Source organism: Cnephaeus nilssonii (assembly GCF_951640355.1).
Source record: "Cnephaeus nilssonii genome assembly, chromosome: 5".
Taxonomy (NCBI): domain Eukaryota; kingdom Metazoa; phylum Chordata; class Mammalia; order Chiroptera; family Vespertilionidae; genus Cnephaeus; species Cnephaeus nilssonii.
The window spans coordinates 78826078-78852237 of NC_137076.1; the positions used below are offsets into that span (position 1 = coordinate 78826078).

A 26160-nucleotide genomic window follows, 5' to 3' on the forward strand; every position below is an offset into this window, starting at 1 on the left:
TCTCTACCAATCCAAAATCTTTGTCCCTTTAATGGTTCTCCTTGTCCATACTTCTCCAACTTTTAAGGCTTCACTGCTTATTTACATGCATATTTGTGCATTGCTTTGGGGGTATACTGCAGTTATTTTCCTGGACTCACTAAACTCCTTCCCATCACCTCATTAAGGCTGTATTCTTTTAGCTTGTTATCATACTAACAAACTTTAAAAAATATGTAAATCAAAAAGATCTGGCCTGGCCAGCATGGCTCAGTGGTTGAGCAGCAACCTATGAACCAGAAAATAATAGTTTGATTCCGTCAGGGCACATGCTTGGGTTGTAGGCTTGATCCCCAGTGTGGGGCGTGCAGGAGGCAGCCTATCAATGATTCTCTCATTGATGTTTCTCTCCCCCTTCCTCTCTGTAAAAAATCAATAAAATAAAATACACACACACACAAAGATCTGACTTCTAATCATCTTTTTGTTGTTAATTCTCCATTTATTTTTAGAAAGAGTGGAAGGGAAGGGGAGAGACAGAGAGAAACATGGATGTGAGAGAAACACATCAATTGGTTGCCTCCAGCACAAGCTTTGGGGCAAGGGATCAAGCCTGCTGCAACCGAGGTACGTGCCCTTGACTGGAATGAACCTGGGACCCTTCAGTCCTTGGGCTGACGCTCTATCCACTGAGCCAAACCGGCTAGGGCCTAATCATCTTTCTTAAACCCATCTTTCTCAAAAGGCTCAAAGTATGAAGCAATACCCTATTAATCTCCATCTCTTTATAATAAAAGGCTCATAACTAGTTTCCACTGAGTTAATTTTTATGTAGTAAGAGAAGTTAGAATAAGCTCAAGTGATAAATTTGATAACTCTTAAACTCAGTTTAGCCTTCAAATAGCAATGTTATGAATCCTAAAACACATAAGAACCCCACATATAGAAATAGATAAGAAAACAGTACTATCCTAGAAATACCATCTGCATAGTATTATGTATAAATGAACGAAATAAAGGTCAGCACTACCGATACGTCTATGCTCAAATCTAGGGCAATGACATAAACAAAACTTTTAAAACCTTTAAGTTTTTCCCAACATTCAAGAAAAGCTGAGTCCTTATTGCACAACGCAACACTTTTAAAACAGCTGTTGCCAACCAGTGGTCCTCGAGGTCCAAAAGGTTGGCGACTGCTGGTTTAAGAAACCTTTGGAGCAGTGGTCGTCAACCAGTGATCTCTGGACCACTGGTGGTCAGTGAGGTCCGAAAGATTGGTAACCGCTGCTCTAAAACATTAATTACAAATTAAATCTTGGTTATTTATTTACCTTCTTTGAGTTGTAACAGAATAATTCATTTTATAAGACCACTTTCCCTCTCTAACAAATGATGAAACAGTTATCGCGCAGAAGAAATCATAGGTTTCATACACACACATAGAACACACCAAAGACGAGTTTTCTTTCAGAGTTTATTTTGAACACAAACACTTCACAGATTTTTTTTTTTAAAGTCTGTACACTTCACACGACAGTACAAATTAGCTACAATCTGTTAGTTACACATTAGGACATTATTTTTGCCCTAAAACAGGCAATTATGCTACTCCCAACTCTCTTTGAGATTTTCCCAGATCATGTCACATGGCCCAGGAGCCTCCTCTTCTGTAACTCCTACTTCTGGAACTGGGCCCACAAGCCCAAACTTTAACTTGTTTATTTCTTTTTCAGGTTCAGCTCAATGAGGGTACTCTTGAGACTTCACTTTTTCATCTTCATATCTGCTTCAATGGCACATCGGCGCCCCCTGGTGCCACCATCCTAAATGACAGGCAGACAAAGAAAGGGAGCATGAGTGAATTGGTTAAAAAATAAGAGAAGGAACAAGAATGCTGGGGATTTGATTTCTTAGGGGAGAAGGGAATCAGCAGAAAAATCCAGGAAACGAGGGGCATATATGTCTTCCCATAGTGTGTGGTAAAAATCACCTGGTAGTAGTTTGTAAGAGAATATATAGTACAGAGTATCTTGCTCCTGCCCACCAGAGGTTGCTGGAGTTCATCTGGGGCCCACAAAATGACTATTTGTCATCCCTCCACAGCCCCCAAATTATGTGCAAAGGAACAGGAAGAGTAAAAGAAAGGTGGGAGAGTCAGAAAGGGCAGTGGATAGTGAGATTCTTAGCTAACATACCTGTCCAGCTGTTTGTTGGTCCCTAAAGAAAGGCCTTTCCTGCAGACTGACCCTGGCACTAGTTCCCTAGCACCTCCTGACAGTTGTTTTCCATGAGATCAGGACAATCAGAAGACTTCTTTCCATCTGCTGCTCTCTCCCTGCAGCCCAGATCCTTCCTCTGGTGCATTACATTGCTGTCTTCAATAGATAAAAGATCCTATTAACCAGCCTTGTAACAGCCAGCCAATTGCTTGGGGATCCAGAGTCACTGTTGCAGGCCAATAAAAAAGAACGGAGATTATAGTGTTCTGTCTGTGGTACAGGCTGAGGCCTGTAGGCAAGATGAATGAACACTTTTGCTTGGCCAGGCCATTTTTACATTTCTAACATTTAAGGACTCAAATATTTAGAGCTCACCAACATAAGTTGCCTTTGAGGCAACAGTAAAAATAAAAATACCATCTTGTATTTGTATAACACTTTAATTTTTTTTCAAGCCAGTTCCATACCCCTTATCTCATTTTATCCTCACAACATCCCTGTGAGGTAGGCTGGACAGGTACATCATTCTATTAGCTCCAGCAGACAGATGAGGAAAACAAGGCTCCAAGAAATAATCCAGTCAATTTAAGATCATGTGGTTTTTCTATCTAGCCTAATGCCCTTTCCATTATATCATGTCTCAGCACCTCAAAATGAATAACAGAGTCAGAGGGTCTCCAATTCATGGAGGAAGGAATAAAAGTCTTTAGGCTAGCTTTCCTAGGCTTATCACTATTTGCACCAGCCACTATTATCTGCAGTGGTCATTGTTACAGAGATCTTTATCTTATATTTTACTGAATGCTTATGTATCAGACATCAGTCTTGCAACTTAATATTAGGGTAAAATATAAAAACTGTGTGTTGAGTATCTAGTATGAGGAACACTTTTCAAAAGCCAGCTAGCAGCTGCTTCTCTGAATAATTTTCTATTTGTAAGAAAAGAATTGGCAAAAGGTGGAGTCAGGAAATGAGGAGCGGTACATCCTAGATCCTTACCAATACCTCATTCCAGCCCAGTGAACTCATAAAAAGTCCCTACCCAGCCCACACACACACATGCAGAAAGACAGGAATGCAGAAGAGACAGGTTCTTATTCAATGACCTGAATAAACAGAAGTTCAACACATTGCTACAGTCTGCATGTTGGCTTTCCCTCTGCCACCCACCCCCAGCGGGAGCAGAGAATCTCTGTGGCAACACCACCCCTTGCAGCCATTCAATACTTACAAAGAGAGAGAGAAGGAAGGCAGGAGAGCCCATGGGGACACTGTCCTGTTAGAGGACAAACAAACACTGATCAGGTTCCACAGAAACTCTCAGCCATAAGCACCCCAAACCTCAGGACAGAGAAATAAGCACCACACACACAAAGACAAAACTTAAAAACTCAAGAACAAGAGGAAAGAGATCCAAAAGCAATCAAGCCATTATGCCTCTGGAACAGGAACTAATGGTCTGCAATTTTTACAAGCCAAGTCATTTCCCCCACCTTGCGAGCACTCACAGAAGAATTAGTAATTTGCTCACTCAGCTCACAATTTCTCCCATGTGACTGGGCCTTCCAGTCACAGCAGGTTTCTTCTGTTTGGATGGAAGCAAATGACCAACATTCTAAGATCTGTACTAGGTGTACCAGTTAATAACGCGGATTATGTAATCAAAGAAAACGGTAATTTCAAGAGAAACATCAAAAGTGCTTTATTCATCCCTGGCTGGCTTGGCTCAATGGATAGAGCGAGGGCCTGCGGACTGAAGGGTCCCGGGTTCGATTCTGGCCAAGGGTACATGCCTGGGTTGCGAATTCGATCCCAGTGGGGGACATGCAGGAGCCAGCCTATCAATGATTCTCTCTCATCATTGACATTTCTATCTCTCTCCTTCTCCCTTCCTCTCTGAAATCAATAAAGATATATTTTTTTTAAAAAGTGCTTTATTCAAAGTAATGTCCATCGCTAGCTACACATTTTCCCCATTCTTCAGGTAATTTGTGGATACCGTCCCAATAGAACTTTTCTTGTTTTGAGGCAAACCATTCAGAGACCCAATTTTCCACTTCTTTGTACATTTTGAAGTGCTGCTCAGAAAGTGCGTGTGCCATTGATTGGAACAAGTGGTATTGTGAAGGAGCGAGGTCTGGTGAATACGGCGGTTGGGTTAATACTTCCCAGGCAAGATCTTTTAACGAGTCTTTAACTGGTTTTGAAGTATGTGATGGTGCATTATCATGAAGCAAAATTACTTTGCCATGTCTTCTGGCACATTATGGTCGTTTCACGATCAAAGCGTGGTTCAAATTGATTATTTGTTGTTGGTAGCGATCAGTATTAACAGTTTCATCTGGTTTTAGCTCATAATACACCATACCTTCCTGATCCCACCAAATGCAGAGCATTGTCTTCTTTCCAAAGTGATTTGGCCTTGCAATCGATGTTGACGGTTGGCCTGGATCAACCTATGATTTTGTGCATTTGGGATTCTCAAAATAAATCCACTTTTCATCACCAGTCACAATTCGATGCAAAAAAGACTTTCTTTCGTGCCATTGAAGCAACATTTTACTGATGACTTTTCGGTTTTCCATTTGTCTTTCGTTCAGTTGATGTGGCACCCATTTTCCTTCCTTTGAAATCTTTCCCATTGCTTGTAAACGATTGGAAATTGTTTGCTGAGCAACGTTTAATCTGTCTGCAAGTTGTTTTTGAGTTTGACATGCATCTTCATCCAATAATGCTTGTAATTGTTGGTCTTCAAACTTTTTCGGTTGGCCTGGACGTTGTCTTTCACATTGAAATCATCCCTTTTAAAGCGTTTAAACCAGCGTTCACAAGTATCTTGAGATGGAGCATGTTCACCATAAGCTTCCTGAAGTATACGATAACTTTCAGCAGCATTTTTCTTCAAAATAAAGTAATGAATTAAAACTTCCCGCAAATGCTCTTTATTTGGCACGAAATTCGACATTTTTAAGCGTAAAAATATCGATGATGTTAACACCTTCAGCAAATTTGACATATGAAGTTTTGAAGCTTGCTGTCAATACAACAAAATAGCATACATATCAACATATGTGGAACTCCATCTATTGAAAAAAATCCGCATTATTAACCGGTATACCTAGTATGTACACCATTGGAATACTGAAGCCCAACAATACCAAGCCGTAACATAAAATTCTTTGGATGCTTCAGACTTCTAGCACTGGAACAATGGCAAACAGGCTCTTTCTTGGTCTCCTCACCTTCTCTGAAGCATCCTGTTTGCGGGTAGAATCTCTTCCTCGAAGACTTTTAGCACTGATCCCAGACTCAGATGTTTGCATAATCAACTGTGTGGCCAGGAATTGCTGTAGGGAGAAGAAACACAGTTGGCCCTAGAGACCAGATCCAGTAGGGAAGAATTAAAGACACCTTAGGCTTTGTAAATATAGTACCCTTTTGCAATCAGCATTCAAATACTTCTAGAAATTTAGAACACTCACTTTTAATTTTCGTTGTTCATCTTCAAGAATCTAAAAATGCCAAATGGCTCTAACTTTTTTTTTTTTTTTTTTTTGCTATAACATAGGATCAAAATTTCTATTCTCTAAGGAAGAATAAAACTAGATGAACCAAAGATCACCAAGTAATTTAGCAGACTCTGCAGAGATAGACCACATCCCTTCAAGTTTAATATCCCAAAGGGTGTCTGGCAATGCATTTATAGGTTAGAAATAAGTTTTCTATTTGCTGACTGTCCACTATACTTATACTTAATGTAATACAAAATATACGCTAATCATTTTATAAGAATTTTATTTTAAAATTTCAGGAAATTTGCCCAAGAAAGATAAGACTATTCTCTCACAACTCGTTTACAAAACCAACATGAGCCCAGCAGACATGGCTCAGTAGTTGAACATCAACCTATGTACCAGGAGGTCACAGTTCGATTCCTGTTCAGGGCATATGCCCAGGTTGTGGGCTTGATCCCCAGTATGGGGCGTGCAGGAGGCAGCTGATCCATGATTCTCTCTCATCATTGATGTTTCTATCTATCTCTCCCTCTCCTTTCCACTCTGAAAACAATAAAAAGATATTTAACATGAACCCAGCAAGAATAAAATTTCATGTTCCTGTGTTTCTGCCTGATGCTATTCCAAGTAAAAGCCACCCTTTTCCTGACATCAATGTGAATCATTCCCTTGAGTATTTTCATTTCATCCATGCTCAAAAACTGAGGATCCTCAAAGTACCTGGATCTGCTCCAAAACATCTCGCTGCATCTCTACTGCCATGTGATAGACATCATGATCCGAGCTATTATACATTACAGCATTCTGGAACATCAACATAATGTCACGTTGGAATTCAGCTGTGCTGCGGATCAGTCCATTTTCAATGTTTTTCTTAATAGTTGACAAATCCATTGGCCTGAAAAAGAACAACAGGTAAATCCAGGAGAGGGGAAGAGGACTCAACTGGATCCCTGAATATATTATTACCATATAGATCTTCTCATACATCCTGCTAATCCCAGCTGCCAGGACTTGAACGCTAAACCCTCACCCTGAAACATGCACTGAACCCAAAAATGAAAGTCAGCCTGTACAATAAGTATTGAGAAAGGAAATAAAAGGGGTTAATTCTTTTAGACTATCATTAGTGATCTAGCTGCTGAAATAATCAGTTTAGCAGTTGGTCACCTTTACTCACATCAAAAACATTTGCTTTAAACTTACTGTCTAAAGCAAAAATCCACTAAGACTGGACACTTACAAACCAGGGAAGTTGGCATGCTGAATTGATTATGGCTTACCTCTGCACAATGCTGTGGTAGCCAGGTGCTATGTCATCTGTAACAGGCTGCAGAAATACATTGGCATATCTGTCCAAAGAGAATAAGGTGCAATTACTGGCTTATCCTCCAAAGCAGAGGTGAGAGAATTTGACCTAAGTGGCTAAAGGTTGTTAAGAGCCAATGCCTCCAGCCCCAAATAAGCCTCCTCAAATTTTTTTTGAGTCACCAACAATGAGTAGGAGAAAGTGTTCCTACTAACTGGTAAAACCCCTACTCACCTATGATTAGCTGCAGCTCTCCATACAAGCATGATGGCTTTCTTCCAGATTTTCTGTGCTTGAATAGCTTCCTGATCCTCACTACAGACAGAGCTAAAATAAAATAATACCGAAGTTCCACTAGGCATAAGTTTAAAAAAAAGTCCTAATTATTTCTTGTCAACTACAGGCATACCTTATTTTATTGCGCTTTGCTTTACTGAGCTTCACAGATGTTACATTTTTTACAAATTAAAGGCAAAACCCTCCACCAGCAAAAAGATTATGACTCGCTTTATTGTGATACTTAGTTTATTGTGGTGGTCGGGAACCAAAACCGCAGTATCTCCGAGGTATGCCTGTATTTGTTCCAGGCCAAGAAAGGGAAGATGAAAAAGTAAGATGAAAGAAAAGATCCTCTCCTACTTCTCACCTTCACTGCCTTGACCTCAAAGGAAGAATCTTAGATACTCACAACTGTGAAGAAGCAGGGCTGCTGGGGATGGAATCCGCCAGTGTGTGGGACTGCAGAGTAGCATTGTGTATACTAAAGCCATCATCACTCTCGCTCACAGGGGGTTCGTTATCCATTTCTGACAAATAGCCTTCTCCTTGATCTTCTTCCTTAGGCTCCTCTAGACTGGCTGCTTCACTGACTCCATCTTCCTCCTCATCCTCACCTGGGGCATCCTTAGACACAGTGTGCTCCAGTTAGCAAATGCAAGCAAAGTCATTATGCAAAGCGTCATTAAACATAATCTGCCTTTTGGGTTAGATCAGTTCTAGAAAATGACCTCACACTGTTTCCTCACTGATCCCTCTACCACTTATCCTACCATCCACTTACAGACACTGAGTGATCAAGTAATTTAGAACCTGGACAAAGCCAGGATCTTTTTAAAAGGAAGAAACAAAAAAAGCTACTTACTTAAGACTAAGCTAAGAGGCGTTCCTTCTTTCCCCTTGCTCTTGAGAGGAACTCTGACCCTGGGTACAAAGTTATCAAAAATAGTTTTTATTTTGTGTCTTATCTGATGGAGCAAGCTCTCATCGCTTTATTTGAGTCTATTACTACTACTTCAGTAATTCTAAAAAGAAAACTTTGGATGATTTCCTCTGAATAGTATAACTAATAACCTAATTTCTTATATGTTCTCCCTATCTCTAATATCCCTATTCATTTGATATATCACTCTGAATATATCAAAGCTTCTTTGTGCATTATATGCAAAGAAAGGTCTGTATGATATTCATAAATTTTCAGATGGGAAGCACATGTTGCCATAATATTCCCACTACACCTAACTGTCCACTGCAGCTCTTCCCCATGCAACTCCTAAACTAGTCTCATCTCAGAGAATAGGGAGGGGGGTTTACGGAAATTTATTAAAAAGGTAGTGCTATAGGGAAATCTAGTCACACACCAAGAGGAATAAAGAAAAGTCTGAAATACCTTTATCTGGCTTCCAAAAATAGTCCCTGATTCTTCTTTCAATGAGTCTGCAGAGGAGAGAAAGACTACCTGAAGAGTTTTCCACCTTAGCCTTCCCCTTCCTATGGACAATAATCCCCTGCAGCTCTCCTTTGCATGCTGACCTATCCTATCTCCTCTACTTGCCCACAACCCACAATCCCTCAGAAGCCAAAGCAAAATGATTTCAAGTTAGTTACAGAATACAGATTTCCTGGCCTTATTATTTACCTGACATTTCAAATTTGTGCTGAGTTTCTGCCTCTAAAGGATCTTCCATGGGATTTGAGCCATGTGATGGAGATAGCATGCTTTCGGGGGATGCCTAAAGACCAAAAAGAACAAACACCCTAAGTACTGGTAAATCACTACAGCTTACACAATTTTATTCTTCAATGATAATGTGACTATATAAGCAATTCCAAGTCCTATCCATGTAATTAGATTCTAATATAGATATAGGTTAAGTATATGTATGTATAGCACTGATCACACCTATACACTTTAGACACATCAAACATGTCAAAACTCAGGAATGCAACAAAAAAACCAGAGGCCTAAACTTTCACTTCTTACCTAAGGTATAACCCTCCATCCTCCCAGGCCCTTATCGTGAATACCTCTGTCTTTACAGTTGTAAGTGGAGTCTCATCGCCTTTCCCACTGGCAACATCTACTTCAGCAATCTCTCCAGCTGCAGTACTTCTGGGTTCCTCATCTAAGTCCTGATTCCTGAGTTCTGGTGGCTCCATACATGTGGCTGGAGCAACCCCAGTGACTATTTCAGCCCCTGAAATGCCTTGTTCTGGTTCTGTAGGTTCCATTTTGATCTCAACACCAGGTTCTCTGATGTCTACCAGTTCATGGATTCCTTTGTTTTCTGATTCCTCAAAGTCCAGCCTCTCTTGCTTGACTGTCAATTCTGGTGCAGAAAGAGGTACTGGCTTGTCCCGTTCCTGCTGCATAGGGTGCTCCCAGGGGCCAGGCAAAGACCGAGGATCATCATTGTCTTCACAGAACGACAATGCAGCTTCCACTGCTGCCACGTCCAGCACTTCAGGATGATCATCTACCTGTCCCATAAAACATACACTGCTGAAGTCGCAGAAGCCCAATTACCTCAATTCTGTTAGCACCGAATGAGATGGCCTGAATCTGCAGCTTCTCTCTCCATTTTCTCCATGTAGTAGAAGCAATCAATGGACAGGCATCTGTCATGTGCAAACCAATAACATAGGGATGGCTCAGGAGATAACTAGTACGTCAGCACCAAAGGGCTTTGGGACTACAGAGATGGAGGTGGGAAGAAGCAGGAAAGTTGTTTATGTAATTGTTACTATGAGAAGCAAGGAGAGGCTGAGGAGAGAAGCCTATGTATGACCCATGAGAGATTCTTTTGGGTGTTGCTGAATAGTTACCTTGTCCTCAATGATAGCAATGATGTCTCCAACAGTCTCAAAGTCGAGCTCTTCACCTGTGTAAGACACAGCTATATCCATCTTCTCAGCCAGATCTAAATCTTCCTTCCCATCTATGCTGGGAGCCTTTGATCCTCCAGAAGCCTCTGCTACCCCTGATCGGAAACACTCCTCTTTGATAGAATTGATAATCATGGAGATTTCACTGCTATCCATGGAAACAGTCACAGTATGTGGATCCCCCACAGCCTCCATGGGAACACAAGTGTCAGGCTGACTCACTGAATAACAGGAAGAGAAAAGTATCTCAGAAGCTTCCTTAGAACCAAGCGATGACATGGAGATCACATCAAGGATGTAGACAGATGCCAAGTACCCATACACTAAAGCTCAGAAAAAGTTCTTACATCTGCCTGTTTTCTTCTCCCAGTTTTATCTAGAAAGTAAGTTGAGAACATATTCTCAAGCCCACTCCTATGTGTACATTTGGCCTTTCCCCCAACACATAAATGCCCACCCACCTCTTCTCATATCCTTGTTTTTCTAAGGATAAAGATGACAAATATCCACGGGGAACAGAACAGAGGCATGTGAATTAGAGCTGATGCTCTTGATCACCTCTAACTGAAATTTTGGACCTAGCGGCTGCTCAGGGCGTGGGTCAGGGACGCACCTGGAGCTACACTCTCAGGAGTGGAGACAGCCGGAGCAGAGGATGGTGCTGGTAGCGCAGGCATCATGACAATGGTAGCCTGGGACACAGACTCTACAGGGGGTGGCACAAGTTTAACTGGAGGCTCACTGGCAACAGTAGTGAAGGAAGCAAGAGGTGTGGTGAACTGTGTAGGACCAGCTTCTAAAAGCCGGGAAAGAGTGGGAGCACCTAACAGACAAAGAGGTACACAAAATGAGGTAAGAAAGAAGCACATGAATAAGAAGCAATAGCCACTTTAAGACACAACCAAGAAAATTTTAATCTCAAAGGATGAAAGCAATTCCTGTTGAATAAACTCATTACCTATATCTTTACTTTCTCTAACTTTACTTAATATCTTATACCAGTGGTCGGCAAACTGCTGTGGCTCTTGGGCCCCTTGAGTGTGGCTCTTCCACAAAATCCCACGTGCGGGCGCGCACATACAGTGCGATTGAAACTTCGTGGCCCATGCGCAGAAGTCAGTTTTCGGCTCTCAAAAGAAATTTCAATCGTTGTACTGTTGATATTTGGCTCTGTTGACTAATGAGTTTGCCGACCACTGTCTTATACCAAGATAGGAATGACCCAAAGCACTAGAACACACAATGTATATGAAAATTGGGTAGTAATTTTTCCTCAGAAAAAAATTAAACATAACAAAAAACTGGTCTGAATAAATGTCACTTCTGCTAAAGTTAAGTGTGCCATAAACCACCCAAAATCAAATGCCAATGTTTGTTTAGTATTTTGTAAAGGGCTTTTTTTTGCCTTACATTTTCTACATCATTTAATTCTCACTACATTTTTTGCAAAGTATAAACATTGCAATTAATAAAAGAGAAAACTGAGGCTCAAGAGTTAAGTTACTTAGCCACGGTCACAAAACCAGAATGTGGTAGGCCTGAGACTCAAGTCCAATTCCCTGAATCTAAATCTCAATTCTCTACTCTATAAACTCAGGAATCTTGATTTGCAAGCTCCAGAGAAGCAGCTTCACTATTAACTTCTCTAGTCCTCTCATTAATATCTATGCTGTGGTCATCCAGGGCTATCAATATTTTGAAGATGAAATGGATTTAAAATCTGGGACACTACAGGGTTTAACAGTTAAATAGTTCCAAGATTGGACTTTAAATCTAGGATTAACAACTGCTTAGTAACAAAGGCTAGAAACCAAGGACTATCCATGCCAAGTTCAGTATCTCTAAAGTAAAATAAATAATGGAAAAGTGATGACTTACCTGAGGCAGCAGGGGAGGCTGCAACAGTGTTGGGTGTTTGCTGCAAATCCCCACCATGTATCATGGGAAGGACCCCGCCTACCTCCAGGAGGACACCTGTACTGTTCAGGTGGCCAGAAGCCACAGCCATTTCACTCTCATTAACCTATCAGGGAAGAATAGAGGTGAAGGCTACACTCAAGCTTTCCTTTACTACCACTTCCCAAAAAAGCTCCAGCAGTTGACCAAACTTTACAAAAACAAAAGTTAATATCCAAAGAGAATAATTTCAGACCCAAGGGAAACTCTTAATTTTGTAACAAGAGTTCTCTGGAGAAGAGAACCAAAATAATTATGGTTTCAAATACCTCAGGATCCAAGAGTACTATCAACTTACTGTGTTGGATTTTTGTTTGTTTTTTTAATTAACATTTAACTAGGAGATCTCTTCCTCTTTTGAATCTTTTTTTTCCATGTCATATTTTAGGTCCCAGGCACTCCCTTCCAAAATATTAAATCACCACAGCTCTCAAACACCCACAGAAGTCTCCATACCAGTCTGGGGCTAGTAGGCAGGAGGCTGCCCTTCTTCAAGAGCTCTGACAGCAGAGGGGAGGGGGGTGGAGTTGCTTTCTGTCCAAGCATCTTTTTCTGGGGTGAATCATCTGTTACTGGGGTCATGGGGGCTTCTAAGGGTGCAGAGCCTGGAGGAAGGGTGTCAGGAATCCCAGGAAACGAGGTGACTGGGGTACTCGGCAAAGTCCCAGGGGTTACCTAAGAGACAACAGAGAACCTTTATCTGACTTCTCAAACTCTGAAAGGTTCCCTATTAATCTGGGTGGGTTAGTGTGTCTAACTATTATTGTTTTAGTCCTGAGTGGAACTGCCCAGAAACCCCCTACCCTCCTGCTCTCAGCCACAACTTTCTTCCCCACAATTGTTTCTTTTACACCTACCCACAATGACCCAATCACTCCACCCAACCTACCTTTTATACAAACTCCTTATCCGCTACCAATATTATATATTACAAAACAACTGTTCCTTATTTCAGCATGAATTTCATAGGACTAATACACTTACAAACAATTTCTTGACATAGTCTTTTACCTATCTCTCAAAAGGTCAAAGCCTCAATGTTTTTAGGTCCATCCTTATCTTAGAGCATAGAACAAGGTAAAGTCTTTGACATTCAGACCAAGAGAGGAAGTTGCCTCCAGGCCAAAAGTGATTTCCTCATCACTCAGCTCTCTGCTGGCTTACTGCCCCTTTGCTGATTAATTCCTGCATATGGAAATATACTCACCCCAGAGGTGGCCTCTTCCATAGTGGTTGCAGTCAAGTCCCCAAGTGGATAATCACTTCCTGGGGAGGCAGAATCTATAGGAGATCGAACCATCACAGTGGGTAACCTCCGAGGGGGTGTTTTTACTGCTTGACGAGCTAGAACATATAAGAGAACAATTTCTAAGTCTTCATGATTAACTAAATGAAACTAGATATTACTTGGCTATTATATAATAAAGGACAAATAGGTATAGTGCATTACTAAAACAGCACTGAGTTTGGATTAGAAAGCTATCTTTGTTGCGTCTGTTATTTTCATTTTCACTGTTAGGTACTTTTCACATTTCTAAATCTCAGCTTGATCTATGGATACTTTAGAATGACATAAAGCAGATAGGAAGGAATATGTATATATTTATTGCACACTTGCACATCAAATCGATGTACATAGTATCATATGTGGTCCTTTCATGAAATCTAGAACTCATGGAATTGCTTTTGTTTTTTTCTTTTGGCCTATTCTGAGTAACTGTAGTGCTAAATTAAAATAAATTTTTGAAAAGGCTTTCTGTAACACTTTTGGGAAACAAGAAAGCTTACCCAAGAGAAATTCTTACATTAAACAAACACCTTTTAATTTTTTATCTAAAAAAAGGAATAAAAAAAATGTTTTTATTGATTTTAGAAAGAGAGGAAGGGGGAGGGGCAGAGAGAGAGAAATATCAGTGAAAGAGAAACACTGATCGATCAATTGGCTGCCTATTGCATGCCCCACACCGGGGAATGAGCCCACAACCCGGGCACGTGCCCTAACCAAGAATTGAACTGACGACCTTTGGTGCATGAGTCCAAAGCTTAACACCACTGAGCCTCACCAGCCGGGCACATTAAGGAAACATTTAAACTATTCAATTTTCCCAAAGATCCTTGGAGTAGGAAAGTGGTTTAAACATCCCTCAATATCCTCAACAACTTATTATTAAGATCCTGCTTTTGCCCAGCTGGTGCAGCTCAGTGGTTGAGTGTTAACTCATGAACCAGGAGCTCACAGTTTGATTCCCAGTTGGGGCACATACCCAGGGTTGTGAGCTCAATCCCCAGTAGGGGGCATGCAGGAGGCAGCCAATCGATGCTTCTCTCTCATCACTGATGTTTCTCTCTCTCTCTCTGAAATCAATAAAAACATTAAAAAAAAAAAAAGATTCTGCTTTTAACAAGGAAAGACCTCATGAGCTCAGAGCATGTATTCCTAGAATTACAAATGCTTAAGTTCCTCTCACTATCCAGTGCCTGGGATATTCTCAATCTTTTTATAGGCCTTTGACTTCTAAAATCTTAATTATGTTCAATATCTTTATTTTCAAGCCTTTGTATCCTAAAAGGACACAGATCTAGTGAGACTTGAGCAGAGCTAATTTTCCAAGAGTTCTTTCCAAAAAACAAAGGGGTGTTTTTATTCTGATAAAAGAGATGACAAAGGAAAGTGTGCAGGTAAACTGGAATCAGTGGATTCTACATTATAAAATAGTTTTCAATTGCTTTTAGCATGCAATACTGTATAGTCAATCACTAAATAGTCACTAGGCTCAGCTTACCTTGATATGCAGCATCCGTAGCCTTCCTCTTTACTTCAGCCTCCTCTTCCTCCAATTTCTTTTTCCTAAAGAGGAAATTAAAGATTAGATCCTAGCCAGCTCTAGCTCCTCCACAGTTCACAGTGCCTAACAAGGAAATTATTTGCCAGGCTAGCAGTTTCTGGATGAAAGGGCTAAAAAGGAATCAATATCAGCAGAACAGGAAATTTTGAGTGTACTGCCTAACTACCAGTTCTTCATCCACACAAACTAAAGCCACTTTTAAGTTAGAACTAAGTTATGTTCTCACACTGAAATGTTCCATCTCATTACTTTCTAGAACTCATTTCTCCGCCCACCGCCCCCACGCCAATACCAGGCCACTATGCAGCTTTCCCTTTCCAGAATCTCACCAAGTCTTAAAGGAATGGGAGAAGGAGAAAATAAGCCATATTACTAGAGGAGAAAAGGGGGTAAAGAGAGAGAAAGGAGTATAAGAAGAAGAATATAATGTAACCCACATTGCAATGTCATTGCAAAGCTCCTCCAGTCTGCTGTCCATGTGCCCGGCTTGAATTAGTTCTGCATCTCTTTTCAGTCGTCTGTAGGAAGAAAGAGAGGTAGATAGACTTGGGTTTTTTAATCTGCTACTTAAAAAATTCTGACCAGCCCAGCCGGTGTGATTCTGGGGTTGAACGTCAATCCATGAACCAGGAGGCCATGGTTCGATTCTCAATCAGAGCACATGCCCAGGCTGTGGGCCCCCAGTGGGGGGGCATACAAGAGGTGTCCGATTAATGATTCTCTCTTATCACTAATGTTTCTCTCTCTCTCTCTCCCTCCCTCCCTCCCTCCCTTCCTCTCTCTGAAATCAAGAAAAATAAAATAAAATCCTGCCCTAGCTGGTTTGGCTCAGTGGATAGAACCTCAGCCTGCTGACTGAAGGGTCCCAAGGTCAAGGGCACATGCCCAGTTGTGGTCTCGATCCCCAGTTGGGAGCATGCAGGAGGCAGCCGATCAAAGATTCTCTCTCATCATTGATGTTTCTCTCTCTCTCTCTCTCTCCCTCTCCATTCCTCTTTGAAATCAATAAAAATATATTAAAATGTTAAAAATAAATAAAATCCTGACCAGTATTAGAAGTCAGTCTCTTTTGTCTCCCCCAATCATTTGGCATTTCTCTGAAAAGTACCTATATTTTTCCTGAGTTTCCTTTATCATTTTCTTTAGTTCCTCAACTCGTTCAGCAGTCAGTTTCCGAACAATGACATCTTCAACAGTTTCCACCACTTCTCCCTTTTCACCCCGTTTCCGTCTGTGGAAAATTAAAACATATACACATTTGAATAAGAGAACATCTGTTCCCATTCCCACTTGCTTTCTTTGAGCCTTTTCAACCACCACCTAACCACAGATAACTTCTCCAATACTTTTATCACCCAGTAATATAAATAGATATAAACCAGACTTCCTCAGTAAACACTCTCCACTAAAGAGATTTAGCTTGAGTGCCTGGTTTTGTACTTACTTTGGGGTCTCGGTAGTTTCTAGAAGTTCAGAGTACTGAGAAGCACAATGCTATGGAAAAAAAAGTGAAAGATGAGCAAGCCAGAAAAATTTCAACATACTAAAGTTTAGAGAAGGGAGACATGAATGTTTCTAGGAGAGCAAATTACTTAGCATCAAATCAGTTCAAAATAAAAAGATAACCTAATAGCCAATATTTATAGCTATTATCTACTGAGTAGTTACCATATGCAAGGCACTGTGCTAAATGTTTTATAGGTATTACCTCAGTTGAATCTTCAAAACAATCCTGAAGCAACTTTTATCTCTATTTTACAAATAAGAAAACTGAAGCTCATTGTCCAAAGTTTTCAAGTAGAGTCATATTAAACTAAACCCAGATCTATTTAATTCCCAAGCTTGGGCTCTTTTTTTTTTACTTTTAGACATTATTTTTTAAAGAGGGGCTCTTAACAGTTATGCTACACTGACAATAGTAATTTGTAAAATGAGCATACGTGGATAGATAAGCAAACAACAGATAATGTAAAGGTATTCTCAACTACTTTCCCTCTTCATGGTATAAAAGCCTTGTGATTAAAAGGCAGGGAACCCACTTCACATCTCAGAGACTGCTCTAAAACTTGCTTAGAAACTTACTTTTTGAGAGAACCAGTCTGGAGGGCGGCCAGGTTCTGCAAAGGGTTTGATTGCTCTGCTAACTGATACCCTATAAAATAAGAAAAGCCTTAATACACACCAAACAGAAGGAAAAAAGAAGGGGGCGGGGCGGAGAGGAAAAGTACACTGACAGTTCAATGTTTGGAGTACAAACCTTGGAAAAAAACTGCCACTGGGAGGTATACATAAAATGTGACTATGGAAAATAACATGACTTTAAAGTCATTTAGAAGGAAAGAGTCATTGCTAAAGTTTTCCTAGGTGATGTATTTCCTGGGTGAAGTGAAGGTATTAGAACCTAATAAAGCATCATTTCTGTTCATTTGGGAAATATTTTTATGTTGATTTTGGCTTCTTAGAAAAGATCTGCCTTTTGAAAAGCCATTTATAATATAATACAGACCTAAAAATGTTCTTTTGATCCAAAAATACAGCTCCTAGTAATGTAATATAAGAAAATAATGTAACAGCCCTGGCTGGTGTGGCTCAGTGGTAGAGCATCAGCCCTTGCACGGAAGGGTCACAGGTTTGATTCCTAGTCAAGGGCAAGTACCTGTGTTGTAGGTTCATTCCCCTGCCCCCGTTGAGTGCATGTAGGAGGCAACCAATGTGTCTTTCTCATGTCAATGTTTCTCTCTCTCTCTCCTCCTTCCTTCCACCCTCACTAAAAATCAATGGAGCCCTGGCTGGTTTGGCTCAGTGGATAGAACGCCGGCCAGCAGACTGAAGGGTCCCAGGTTCAATTCCGGTCAAAAGCACATGCCTGGGTTGCAGCCTTGATTCCTGGTTAGGGGCATGCAGGAGGCAGCCAATCAATGATTCTCTCTCATCATTGATGTTTCTATCTCTCTCTACCTCTCCCTTCCTCTCTGAAATCAATAAAAAAATATTTTAAAAAAATCAATGGAAAAAATATCCTCAGGTGAGGATTAAAAAAAAATTTAACAAAATAAGCAAGCACCAAGAAAGAAGTCCAGTGTAGACTTGATCCAAATGGTGAATTGTTAGGGTATTCCTAAATGCCTGCAAAAGGACCTTTACCATATGCCTCTTTAACTCTATGAAATATTAAACAGTCCATAAATATAACCATGAAGTATATATGGTGATATGGATATTTATAACAATAATATTAACTAAAAAAGCTGACAATTTTCTGCTATGAAGTAATTATACAACCTTTTAAAAAGTTGCAGGTATAGCCGAAACCGGTTTGGCTCAGTGGATAGAGCGTCGGTCTGCGAACTGAAGGGTCCCAGGTTCGATTCCGGTCAGGGGCATGTACATTGGTTGCGGGCACATCCCCAGTGAGGGGGGTGCAGGAGGCAGCTGGTCGATGTTTTTCTCTCATCATTGATGTTTCTGGCTCTCTATCCCTCTCCCTTCCTCTTTGTAAAAAGTCAATAATAAAAAAAAAAAGTTGCAGGTATAAACATGCAAAAATGAAGAGAGTTGGACCGGAATGAGATCAAGAAAAATTGTAGAAAAAAGTGTAAAGGGGCTTTAAACTGTCTATTTCTTTAAGAAGAAAACATGACAAAATATTAAGATTTGGCCCAGCCAGAGTGGCTCAGCTGATTGTCATCCTGTGCATGGAAAGGTTGCCAGTTGGATTCCCAGCCTGGGTTTCTGGTTCAGTACCAGATCATTGTGCATATGGAGGACAACTGAAGTTTCTCTCTCTCTCCCTTCCTCTTTCTCTAAATCAATAAAAATATTTTTTTTAAAGTATATTAAGATTTGTTCTGTCCAGGTACTGAGTACATAGGCAATCTAGATTAATTATTCTCCATACTTCTCTATAAGGCTGAAATATTTCATAACTTAAAAAAGTTTTTAAATTTTATGTTAGGATAACAGTATCAAAGAACTCTTTTTAAAGGGAAAGTTAATTTTAACATTGTTATATGGATAAATAAATTTTGATCCATAATTTGTAACTTATACTGAGAAAAGTCCTAAATACACCAAAGATTTAAATGTTCAAAAACTTTAACCACTTAATCAATAAAGAAATTTAAAAAAAAAAAACTTTAACCATGAAAGTACTAGAAATCATAGATTATTTTATATTTCAGACTAGAGAAGAACTTTCTATTTATGACTCAAAATCCAAGTGCTGTAAAAGAAAATTATTAACAAATCACATTTTTAAAATTTAAATTATTTATTTTTATTGATTGATTTCAGAAAGAGGGAGGGAGGGGGCAGAGAGACACAGACAGAAACACACTGAGAGAGATGGATTTGATTTTCCAATTATTTATGTATTTACTGGATAATTCATGTATGTGCCCTGATCAGGGATCCACAACCTTGGCATATTGGGACAATGCTCTAACCAACTGAGCTACCTGGCGAGGGCTTAAAAGTTTTAAGGTAAAAATACCACCATAAGTAAGTCAGATGGCACAAAAAGCTGCATCTCACACCTCAAATGATTAATCTCTCCAATACACAAGGAGCCCCCAAAATTAAAAGGATATAATCAAATAATCAATTTATAGAAGGAAATAAAATTGGCTTAACACATAAAAAATATTCAACCTCACTCATCACAGAATAAATGCAAATGAAAATAGAAAAACTATTTCTCACCTTTTATGATACTGTCAAAGATCAAAAACACAATATATGAACCAGGGCATAGAAAACAGATACTCTGGTATATTATCAATGGGAGTATAAATTGAAACAATCTCTGAGTAGGTAGGGCAATTCGAAATATTTGTCAAATTTTATAAACTCATATATTCTTTGATCCAATCATTTTACTTTCAGTTTATCTTAGATAGAACTTATACATAACTATACAAGATTGTATTTGTGTTAGCAAATGTCCATTAAGACAGTACCAGTTTATGATATATCCAAAAACAATACCATGCAGCTGTTTAAAAAAAAGCAGCAATAAGATAGATCCTGATATGCAGATATACAAAGACCTAAAAGATATAATATGCCCACTGGTGTGACTCAATGGTTGAACATCGACCCATGAACCAGGAGCCCACAGTTCGATTCCAGGTCAGGGCACATGCCCAAGGTGTGGGCTCCATCCCCAGTAAGGGCGTGCAAGAGGCAGCCAATCAGTGATTCTCTCTCATCATTAATGTTTCTATCTCTCCTTCTCCCTTCCTCTTTGAAATCAATAAAAAATATACTTAAAAAGAAGAAAATATATTTTTGTTCATATATACAAAATTAATGCCTAGAGAAACACACTAGAAACTGCTAACATGGGAAATGAGGAGAAACACACAAGAAACTGCTAACATGGGAAATGAGGGAGAAAGACACTGTACCATTTTGAACTTTGAACCTTATGTCTTAGTACTTCCTCAAAAAATAAATACCAATTTAAAATTTCAAAGTGTTTTCACGCTATTTTTCTAATAAAATTGTGAGAAAATATACAGATTAGATTGTATTCCAAACCAGTTTCCTTGGTGGTTTGTTTAAAAAAATCAGTTCAGTCCCTGCCAGTGTGGTTCAGTAGTTGGAGTGTTGACCCAAGCACCATAGGGTCTTGGGTTCAATTCCCAGACAAGGGCACATACCTGGGTTGCAGGTTTGATTCCTGGTCCCAATGGGGCGTGTGTGGAAGGCAACTGATTGATGTGTCTCTGCTGTGGATGTTTCTCTGCCCACCCACCCCCTTCCCTTCATCATAGTTTGATTCTCAGTAAAGGCACATGTCCGGGTTGTGGGCTCAATCCCCAGCAGGAGGCATGCAGGAGGCAGTCGATCAATGATTCTCTCATCACAGATGTTTCTATCTCTCCCTCTCCCTTCTCTGAAATCAATAAAAACATATATTTTTTTAAAAAGGTGTGAGATATTCTATGTAGCAGCTGTTCTTGCATCAAAGTAAATGGTAAACCCCAAGACAAAATGAACCACACTAATTTGATAAATCTCAGATTTAACTTAAATATAACTCAACTCAAATATAAATTGAACTGATATTTTTTTGTCTGTTAGCTTGTTAATCCTGAGGACATTTTTCCATTGATTTTGAGAGTGGAAAGGACGGGGAGAGACAGACATGGATATGAGAGAGACACGCCGATTGGTTGACTCCTGAATGCACCCTGATCATGGCCGGAGATCCAGCCTGTAAACCAGGTACCCACCCTTGACCAGAATCAAACCCATAAGCTTCACTCCAAGGGCTGACGCTCTACCCACTGAGCCAAACCAGCTATGGCCCCACTTACATCTTTGAAAAGTTATTTTTAAAATAGATAAAGTGGCAGAAATACTAAAGGTAACCAGTAACAGTGCTTTTGTAAACTCATCTGAATGGTTAAAGTAGTAGAGACATACCATGTAAACACAAATGTGTATAGTAATAAGGCTTAAGACAATTAAAATGGCCTTGGATCCTGAGGGAAAGCAGGGGGGAAAAAGAGAAATGTTAAAAATGAAAAAGTGTATGTCCTAATAGCAAAAAAATTGGAAACCACAGTCCTACTATTTGACACTGAAAAAGAAATACTGGAGTGCCAAAACAATTCAATGAAAGCATAGTCTTTCAACAAATACTGGGTATTGGGAGAGTGGATTATCTACAAGCAAAAGAGTCCCCTGCCTTAGAACATACATAAAATTACCTCAAAATGGATCCAGGATCTAACTGTATAGAGCTAAAACTATAAAGCTCTTAAAAGAAAACATAAAATTAAATCGTTTCTTAGCTATGACACCAAAAACACAAGCAACAGAAGAAAAAAAATACATAAATTGGACACATTAAAATGAAAAACTTTTGTGTAATCAACAATACCAATCAAGAATGTAAGACAGCCCTGACCGGTGTGGCTCAGTGGATAGAGCGTCGGCCTGCGGACTGGGGGGCGTGCAGGAGGCAGCTGATCGATGTTTCTAACTCTCTATCCCTCTCCCTTCCTCTCTGTAAAAAAAAAAAAAAAAAAAAGAATGTAAGACAATACACAAAAAAGGAGAAATATTTGAAAGTTATCTGACAAGGATTTGTGTCCAGGGTAAAGAATTCTTTTTTTTTTTTTAATATTTTATTGATTTTTTACAGAGAGGAAGGGAGAGGGACAGAGAGTTAGAAACATGGATGAGAGAGAAGCATCGATCAGCTGCCTCCTGCACACCCCCTACTGGGGATGTGCCTGCAACCAAGGTACATGCCCTTGACAGGAATCGAACCTGGGACCCTTCAGTCCCCAGGCCGACACTCTATCCAGTGAGCCAAACCGGCTAGGGCCAGGGTAAAGAATTTTTAAAAGTTAGTAATAAATATAAGTAATCCAAAGGACCTGAACAGACATTTCTCCAAAGTAGACATACAAATGGCTAATAAGCATATGAAAAGGTGTCCAACGTTGGGCATTAGGGATATGCAAATCAAAACCACAATGAGGTATCATTACATATCCACTAGTACGGCTATAATAAAAAAGACAAAAAATGTTGAACCCACATTTTTATATATAGCCCATTATAACCCATATATATAGCCCAGCTGGTGCAGCTCAGTGGTTGAATTGTCGACCCATGAACCAAGAGGTCACTGGTTCGATTTCAGGTCAGGGAACATGCCCAGTTTCAGACTCAATCCCTACAAGGGAGTATGCAGGAGGTTGCTGATCTATGATGTTTCTCTCTCATTGATGTTGCTATCTTTATCCATCTCCTTTCCTCTCCCCCAAAAAACAGTAAGACATTTTTTTAAAAAGTGTTGAACATAAAGAGAAATTTAGGCCTTCGTTTATTGCTGGTGGGAATATAAAATGGTGGGGCCACTGTTAAAAAAAAAATAATTTTGTAGCCTGCAGACTGAAGGATCTCAAGTTCGATTCCGATCAAGGGCACATGCCTGGAGTGTGGGCTCAGATCCCCAGTGGGGGGGCATGCAGGAAGCAGCCAATCAGTGATTCTCTCTCATTGATGTTTCTATCTCTCTCTCCCTTCCTCTCTGAAATCAATAAAAAAATAGTAACAATTTTGCAGTTCCTCAGAAAGTTAAATATCGACTTAAAACAACACAAAATGCTCATCAACTGATGAACGGATAAACAAAATGTGGTATACTCATACAGACCATTATTTAGTCATAAAGAAAAAGTACAAATGATACAAGAACCTTGAAAGTATTATGCTAAGTAAAAAAAATCCAGTCACAGAAGACCACAAATTATTTCATTTATATGAAATGTCCAGAATAAGCAATCTATAGAAACAGAAAGTAGATGATTAGATGAGGTGGAGATTTTACAGTGACTGACAGTTGCACAACTCTGAATATACTAAATTCTGTGAATGCACTGGGTTAATTTTATGGCATGTAAATTACCCTATCTAATAAAGAGGGAATATGCTAATTGACCCTCACACCATTGCAAATATGGCTGTGCCCACAGCCAATGAGGGCATATGCTAATTGACTGTCCCGCCCTCAAAGATGGCAGCGCCCAGTCCCCTCAGCCCCGTTGGGGCGCATGCCTCCAGAGTCCCCCAGTCCCCTCAGGCCCCCAGCCGCCCAGGGCCGGCCAAGGCTTGTGCTGCCAGCAATGGCAGCAGCAGAGGTGGGATGGGGCATCGTCTTCCCCTGACCGCAGGGTCACCTCTCGCCCCTGAGGGCTCCCAGACTGTGAAAGGGGGCAGGCTGGGCTCAGAAACCCCCCCCCCTCCAGTGTATGAATTTTCATGCACCGGGCCTCTAGTATCTTAATAAAGCTATTATAAAAGAAACTTAGAGGCCCAGTGCGGGTTCTCTCAGCCTGGCCTGCGCCCTCTCACAATCCAGGACCCCTTGGGGGATGCTGGACTGCTGAGGGATGTAGTAGTGCTTGAAGTGGCAGGCGGCCGGGGAGGAGCCAGAGCCGGGCGGGCACCACTCCAGCTCATCCCATTCCTGCTGGGCCTGCCACTGCAGCTCAGTAGCACTGCCTCCAAGGCAGGAGAGGCTCACGCTCGCTGCCACAGCTGCACTCTCCAGCCATGGGCCCAACTCACTTGGGTCAGCTGAGCGGCACTCCCATTGCCGGAGCGCACTTATGGAGGGGGGGGGGGGGGGCGCAGCTCCTGCATTGAGTGTCTGCCCCCTGGTGGCCAGTGCATGTCATAGCTACCAGTTGCTTAGGCTTTTATATATAGAATATATATAGAATAGAGGTCTGTCCCTTCAGTCCAGCCTGCACCCTCTTGTGGTCTGGGACCTCTTGGGGGATGTCCAACTGACGGCTTAGGCCCGCTCCTCAGGGGATCGGGCCTAAGCCGCAGTTGACATCCTTAGAGCTACTGAGGAGGCAGGAGAGACTCCCACCACCATGGCTAAGCTCGCAGCAGTGAGCAGGGCTTGTGGCTGAGTGAGCTCCCCTTGTTGGAGCGCACTGACCACCAGGGGGCAGCTCCTGCATTGAGCTCTGTCCCTTGGTGGTCAGTGTGTGTCATTGCAACCTGTTGTTTCCCACCATTAGGGTCAATTTGCATATTACCCTTTCATTATATAGGAGGATACTGCTTACAGGTCAGTATGACTAATTACAGGAATCCACTAATGTAAAAAAAAAAAAAAAAATGCAACAATTTTGAAGACCCAAGAAACCAGACATCCGAAATACCTTACCAATTTTGATCCCCACTCCTCATGACAGAAGATGCTAAACACAGCTTCTCTCGGATGGACCATGGTTCTGTGGGGCCACTACTCAACAGCTTGTGTTCTGAAAGGAGAGAAGGTTTAGAAGCAACCACTGAGGCACTAGTTCTTGGCCCCAAAGGGAGGTCTAAAAGCCTAATACAAAACATCCCAGCTTGTAAGGACAAAGTGAACTCTATCACCAAATCTTGATTTTCACCTCGCTAGTAAAATATCACCACTCGATGGGTGGTACCTATTCATTGCGTGCGAATTGCAATGAGTATCTGGTAAAATATTTAATTTCTTCATGACTACTCTGCTTTATAAAAAATAAATAAAAAACAATGTCAGATTAAGATAAAGCAGTTCTCCCAAAAAGCCGTTTTAATAATACATACTTTATCCCAATTTGAACTCCAGGACTTATTTCATTTCTCAGGATTCCAAGTAGCCACCCCCTTACTGCACCGCCTCCTTCTAAGCATCAACTTGTTTACTGTTTTCAGAATCTCCCCACCCCACCCCCCTTGAGTCGTCGGGCCTAAAAGATCTTGTCAGTCCACAAAACAGAGGAAAATGGCTGAGGTGCAAGAGACGAAATCTCCCTGGTGGCAGAAAAAGCTCACGGTTAAAATATCCTATTTCTCTGTGTCAGAGAGTAGGAGCCCACAAACGTTGGTCCGAGTGTGAATGGCTCTTTGAGATGCTGGCCACTCGGTATGGCTCACAACACGTCTTAGTCTGCACGCCGAGTCTCTAGGGCAGCTTTATCATTCACTCCACACAGTTCCCAAACACGCAAGGATTTGCTGAGCTGCTTCTTTCAAATCTCCGCGGCCGCCCTAAGACACAAGACCCTACACTTTTCGACCCCCAAACACTGGCCTTCCACGACGCCGTCGAGCGAAAGTCTCTGAAGACTCTGGGCTCTCAGGCAAATCATTGTTTCCCACTCCTCAAGCGTGTGACAGAAACCCGGTGCCCGGCCTCGGCTCTACAAAAGCTTTCCACGCAAAACAGCACAGATACTTACTGCCCGTCCCTGTCGCCATCTTGGCCCGAAGTCTTCAACCCCCAAGGGAAGACCGCTTTGTAAGGGCCGAAACGTGGGGGAGTCTGGGAAATAGTTGGGGCGTTTGTTCGTGTGTCTCCTGGGAAATGTAGTCTCCTGCCCCAAGACGAACAAGCGTCTGAAACCAGCTCTCTTTTGCGCTCCTGAGAAGGAACGTGCTCAAGGACAAAGGATGAGGGCTGAAACCTCAGGATTTCCTTTAGCGTTCGTGGGAAATAAATGCTTAGGGTTCAAGGAAAAGTATTAAGCGGGAAGAATCCCACGGTTCTCAACTCCAAACTCCGACAGTTGGTAACCCGGACGCACATTAGAAAGGGAAAGGTCAACCCGGAACAAACCGTTTCCCAGTTTTACCCGCCCCCTTTCCTTGCGCTCATTGGT

The 26160-nt window shown here is 41.0% G+C and overlaps 1 protein-coding gene across 6 annotated transcripts; it reads right to left on the reverse strand.

Annotated features, from left to right (window-relative positions):
• Window positions 1-1435: 1435 nt before the first annotated feature.
• Window positions 1436-26064, reverse strand: LOC307099585 (bromodomain-containing protein 8). 6 transcript variants are annotated; one of them, XM_079771324.1, is made up of 22 exons: window positions 25741-26064; window positions 24693-24789; window positions 17069-17138; window positions 16431-16480; window positions 16095-16217; window positions 15424-15504; window positions 14924-14988; window positions 13348-13484; window positions 12597-12815; window positions 12063-12207; window positions 10798-11007; window positions 10125-10405; window positions 9327-9779; window positions 8938-9031; window positions 8689-8735; window positions 7711-7925; window positions 7257-7349; window positions 6997-7065; window positions 6434-6611; window positions 5441-5545; window positions 3430-3474; window positions 1436-1802 (listed from the first exon to the last, which is right to left on the reverse strand). In XM_079771324.1, the coding sequence occupies exons 1-22, from the start codon at window positions 25757-25759 to the stop codon at window positions 1743-1745; spliced, it is 2856 nt and encodes a 951-aa protein (XP_079627450.1). In that variant the 5' UTR covers window positions 25760-26064; the 3' UTR covers window positions 1436-1742. The 6 variants fall into 6 exon arrangements, with proteins under 6 accessions (XP_079627450.1, XP_079627451.1, XP_079627449.1 ...); XM_079771326.1 differs by lacking the exons at window positions 1436-1802; window positions 3430-3474 and adding exons at window positions 3487-5232; window positions 21879-22004 and having other exon boundaries at window positions 25741-25758; XM_079771325.1 differs by lacking the exon at window positions 3430-3474.
• Between the last annotated feature and the right edge of the window lie 96 nt (window positions 26065-26160).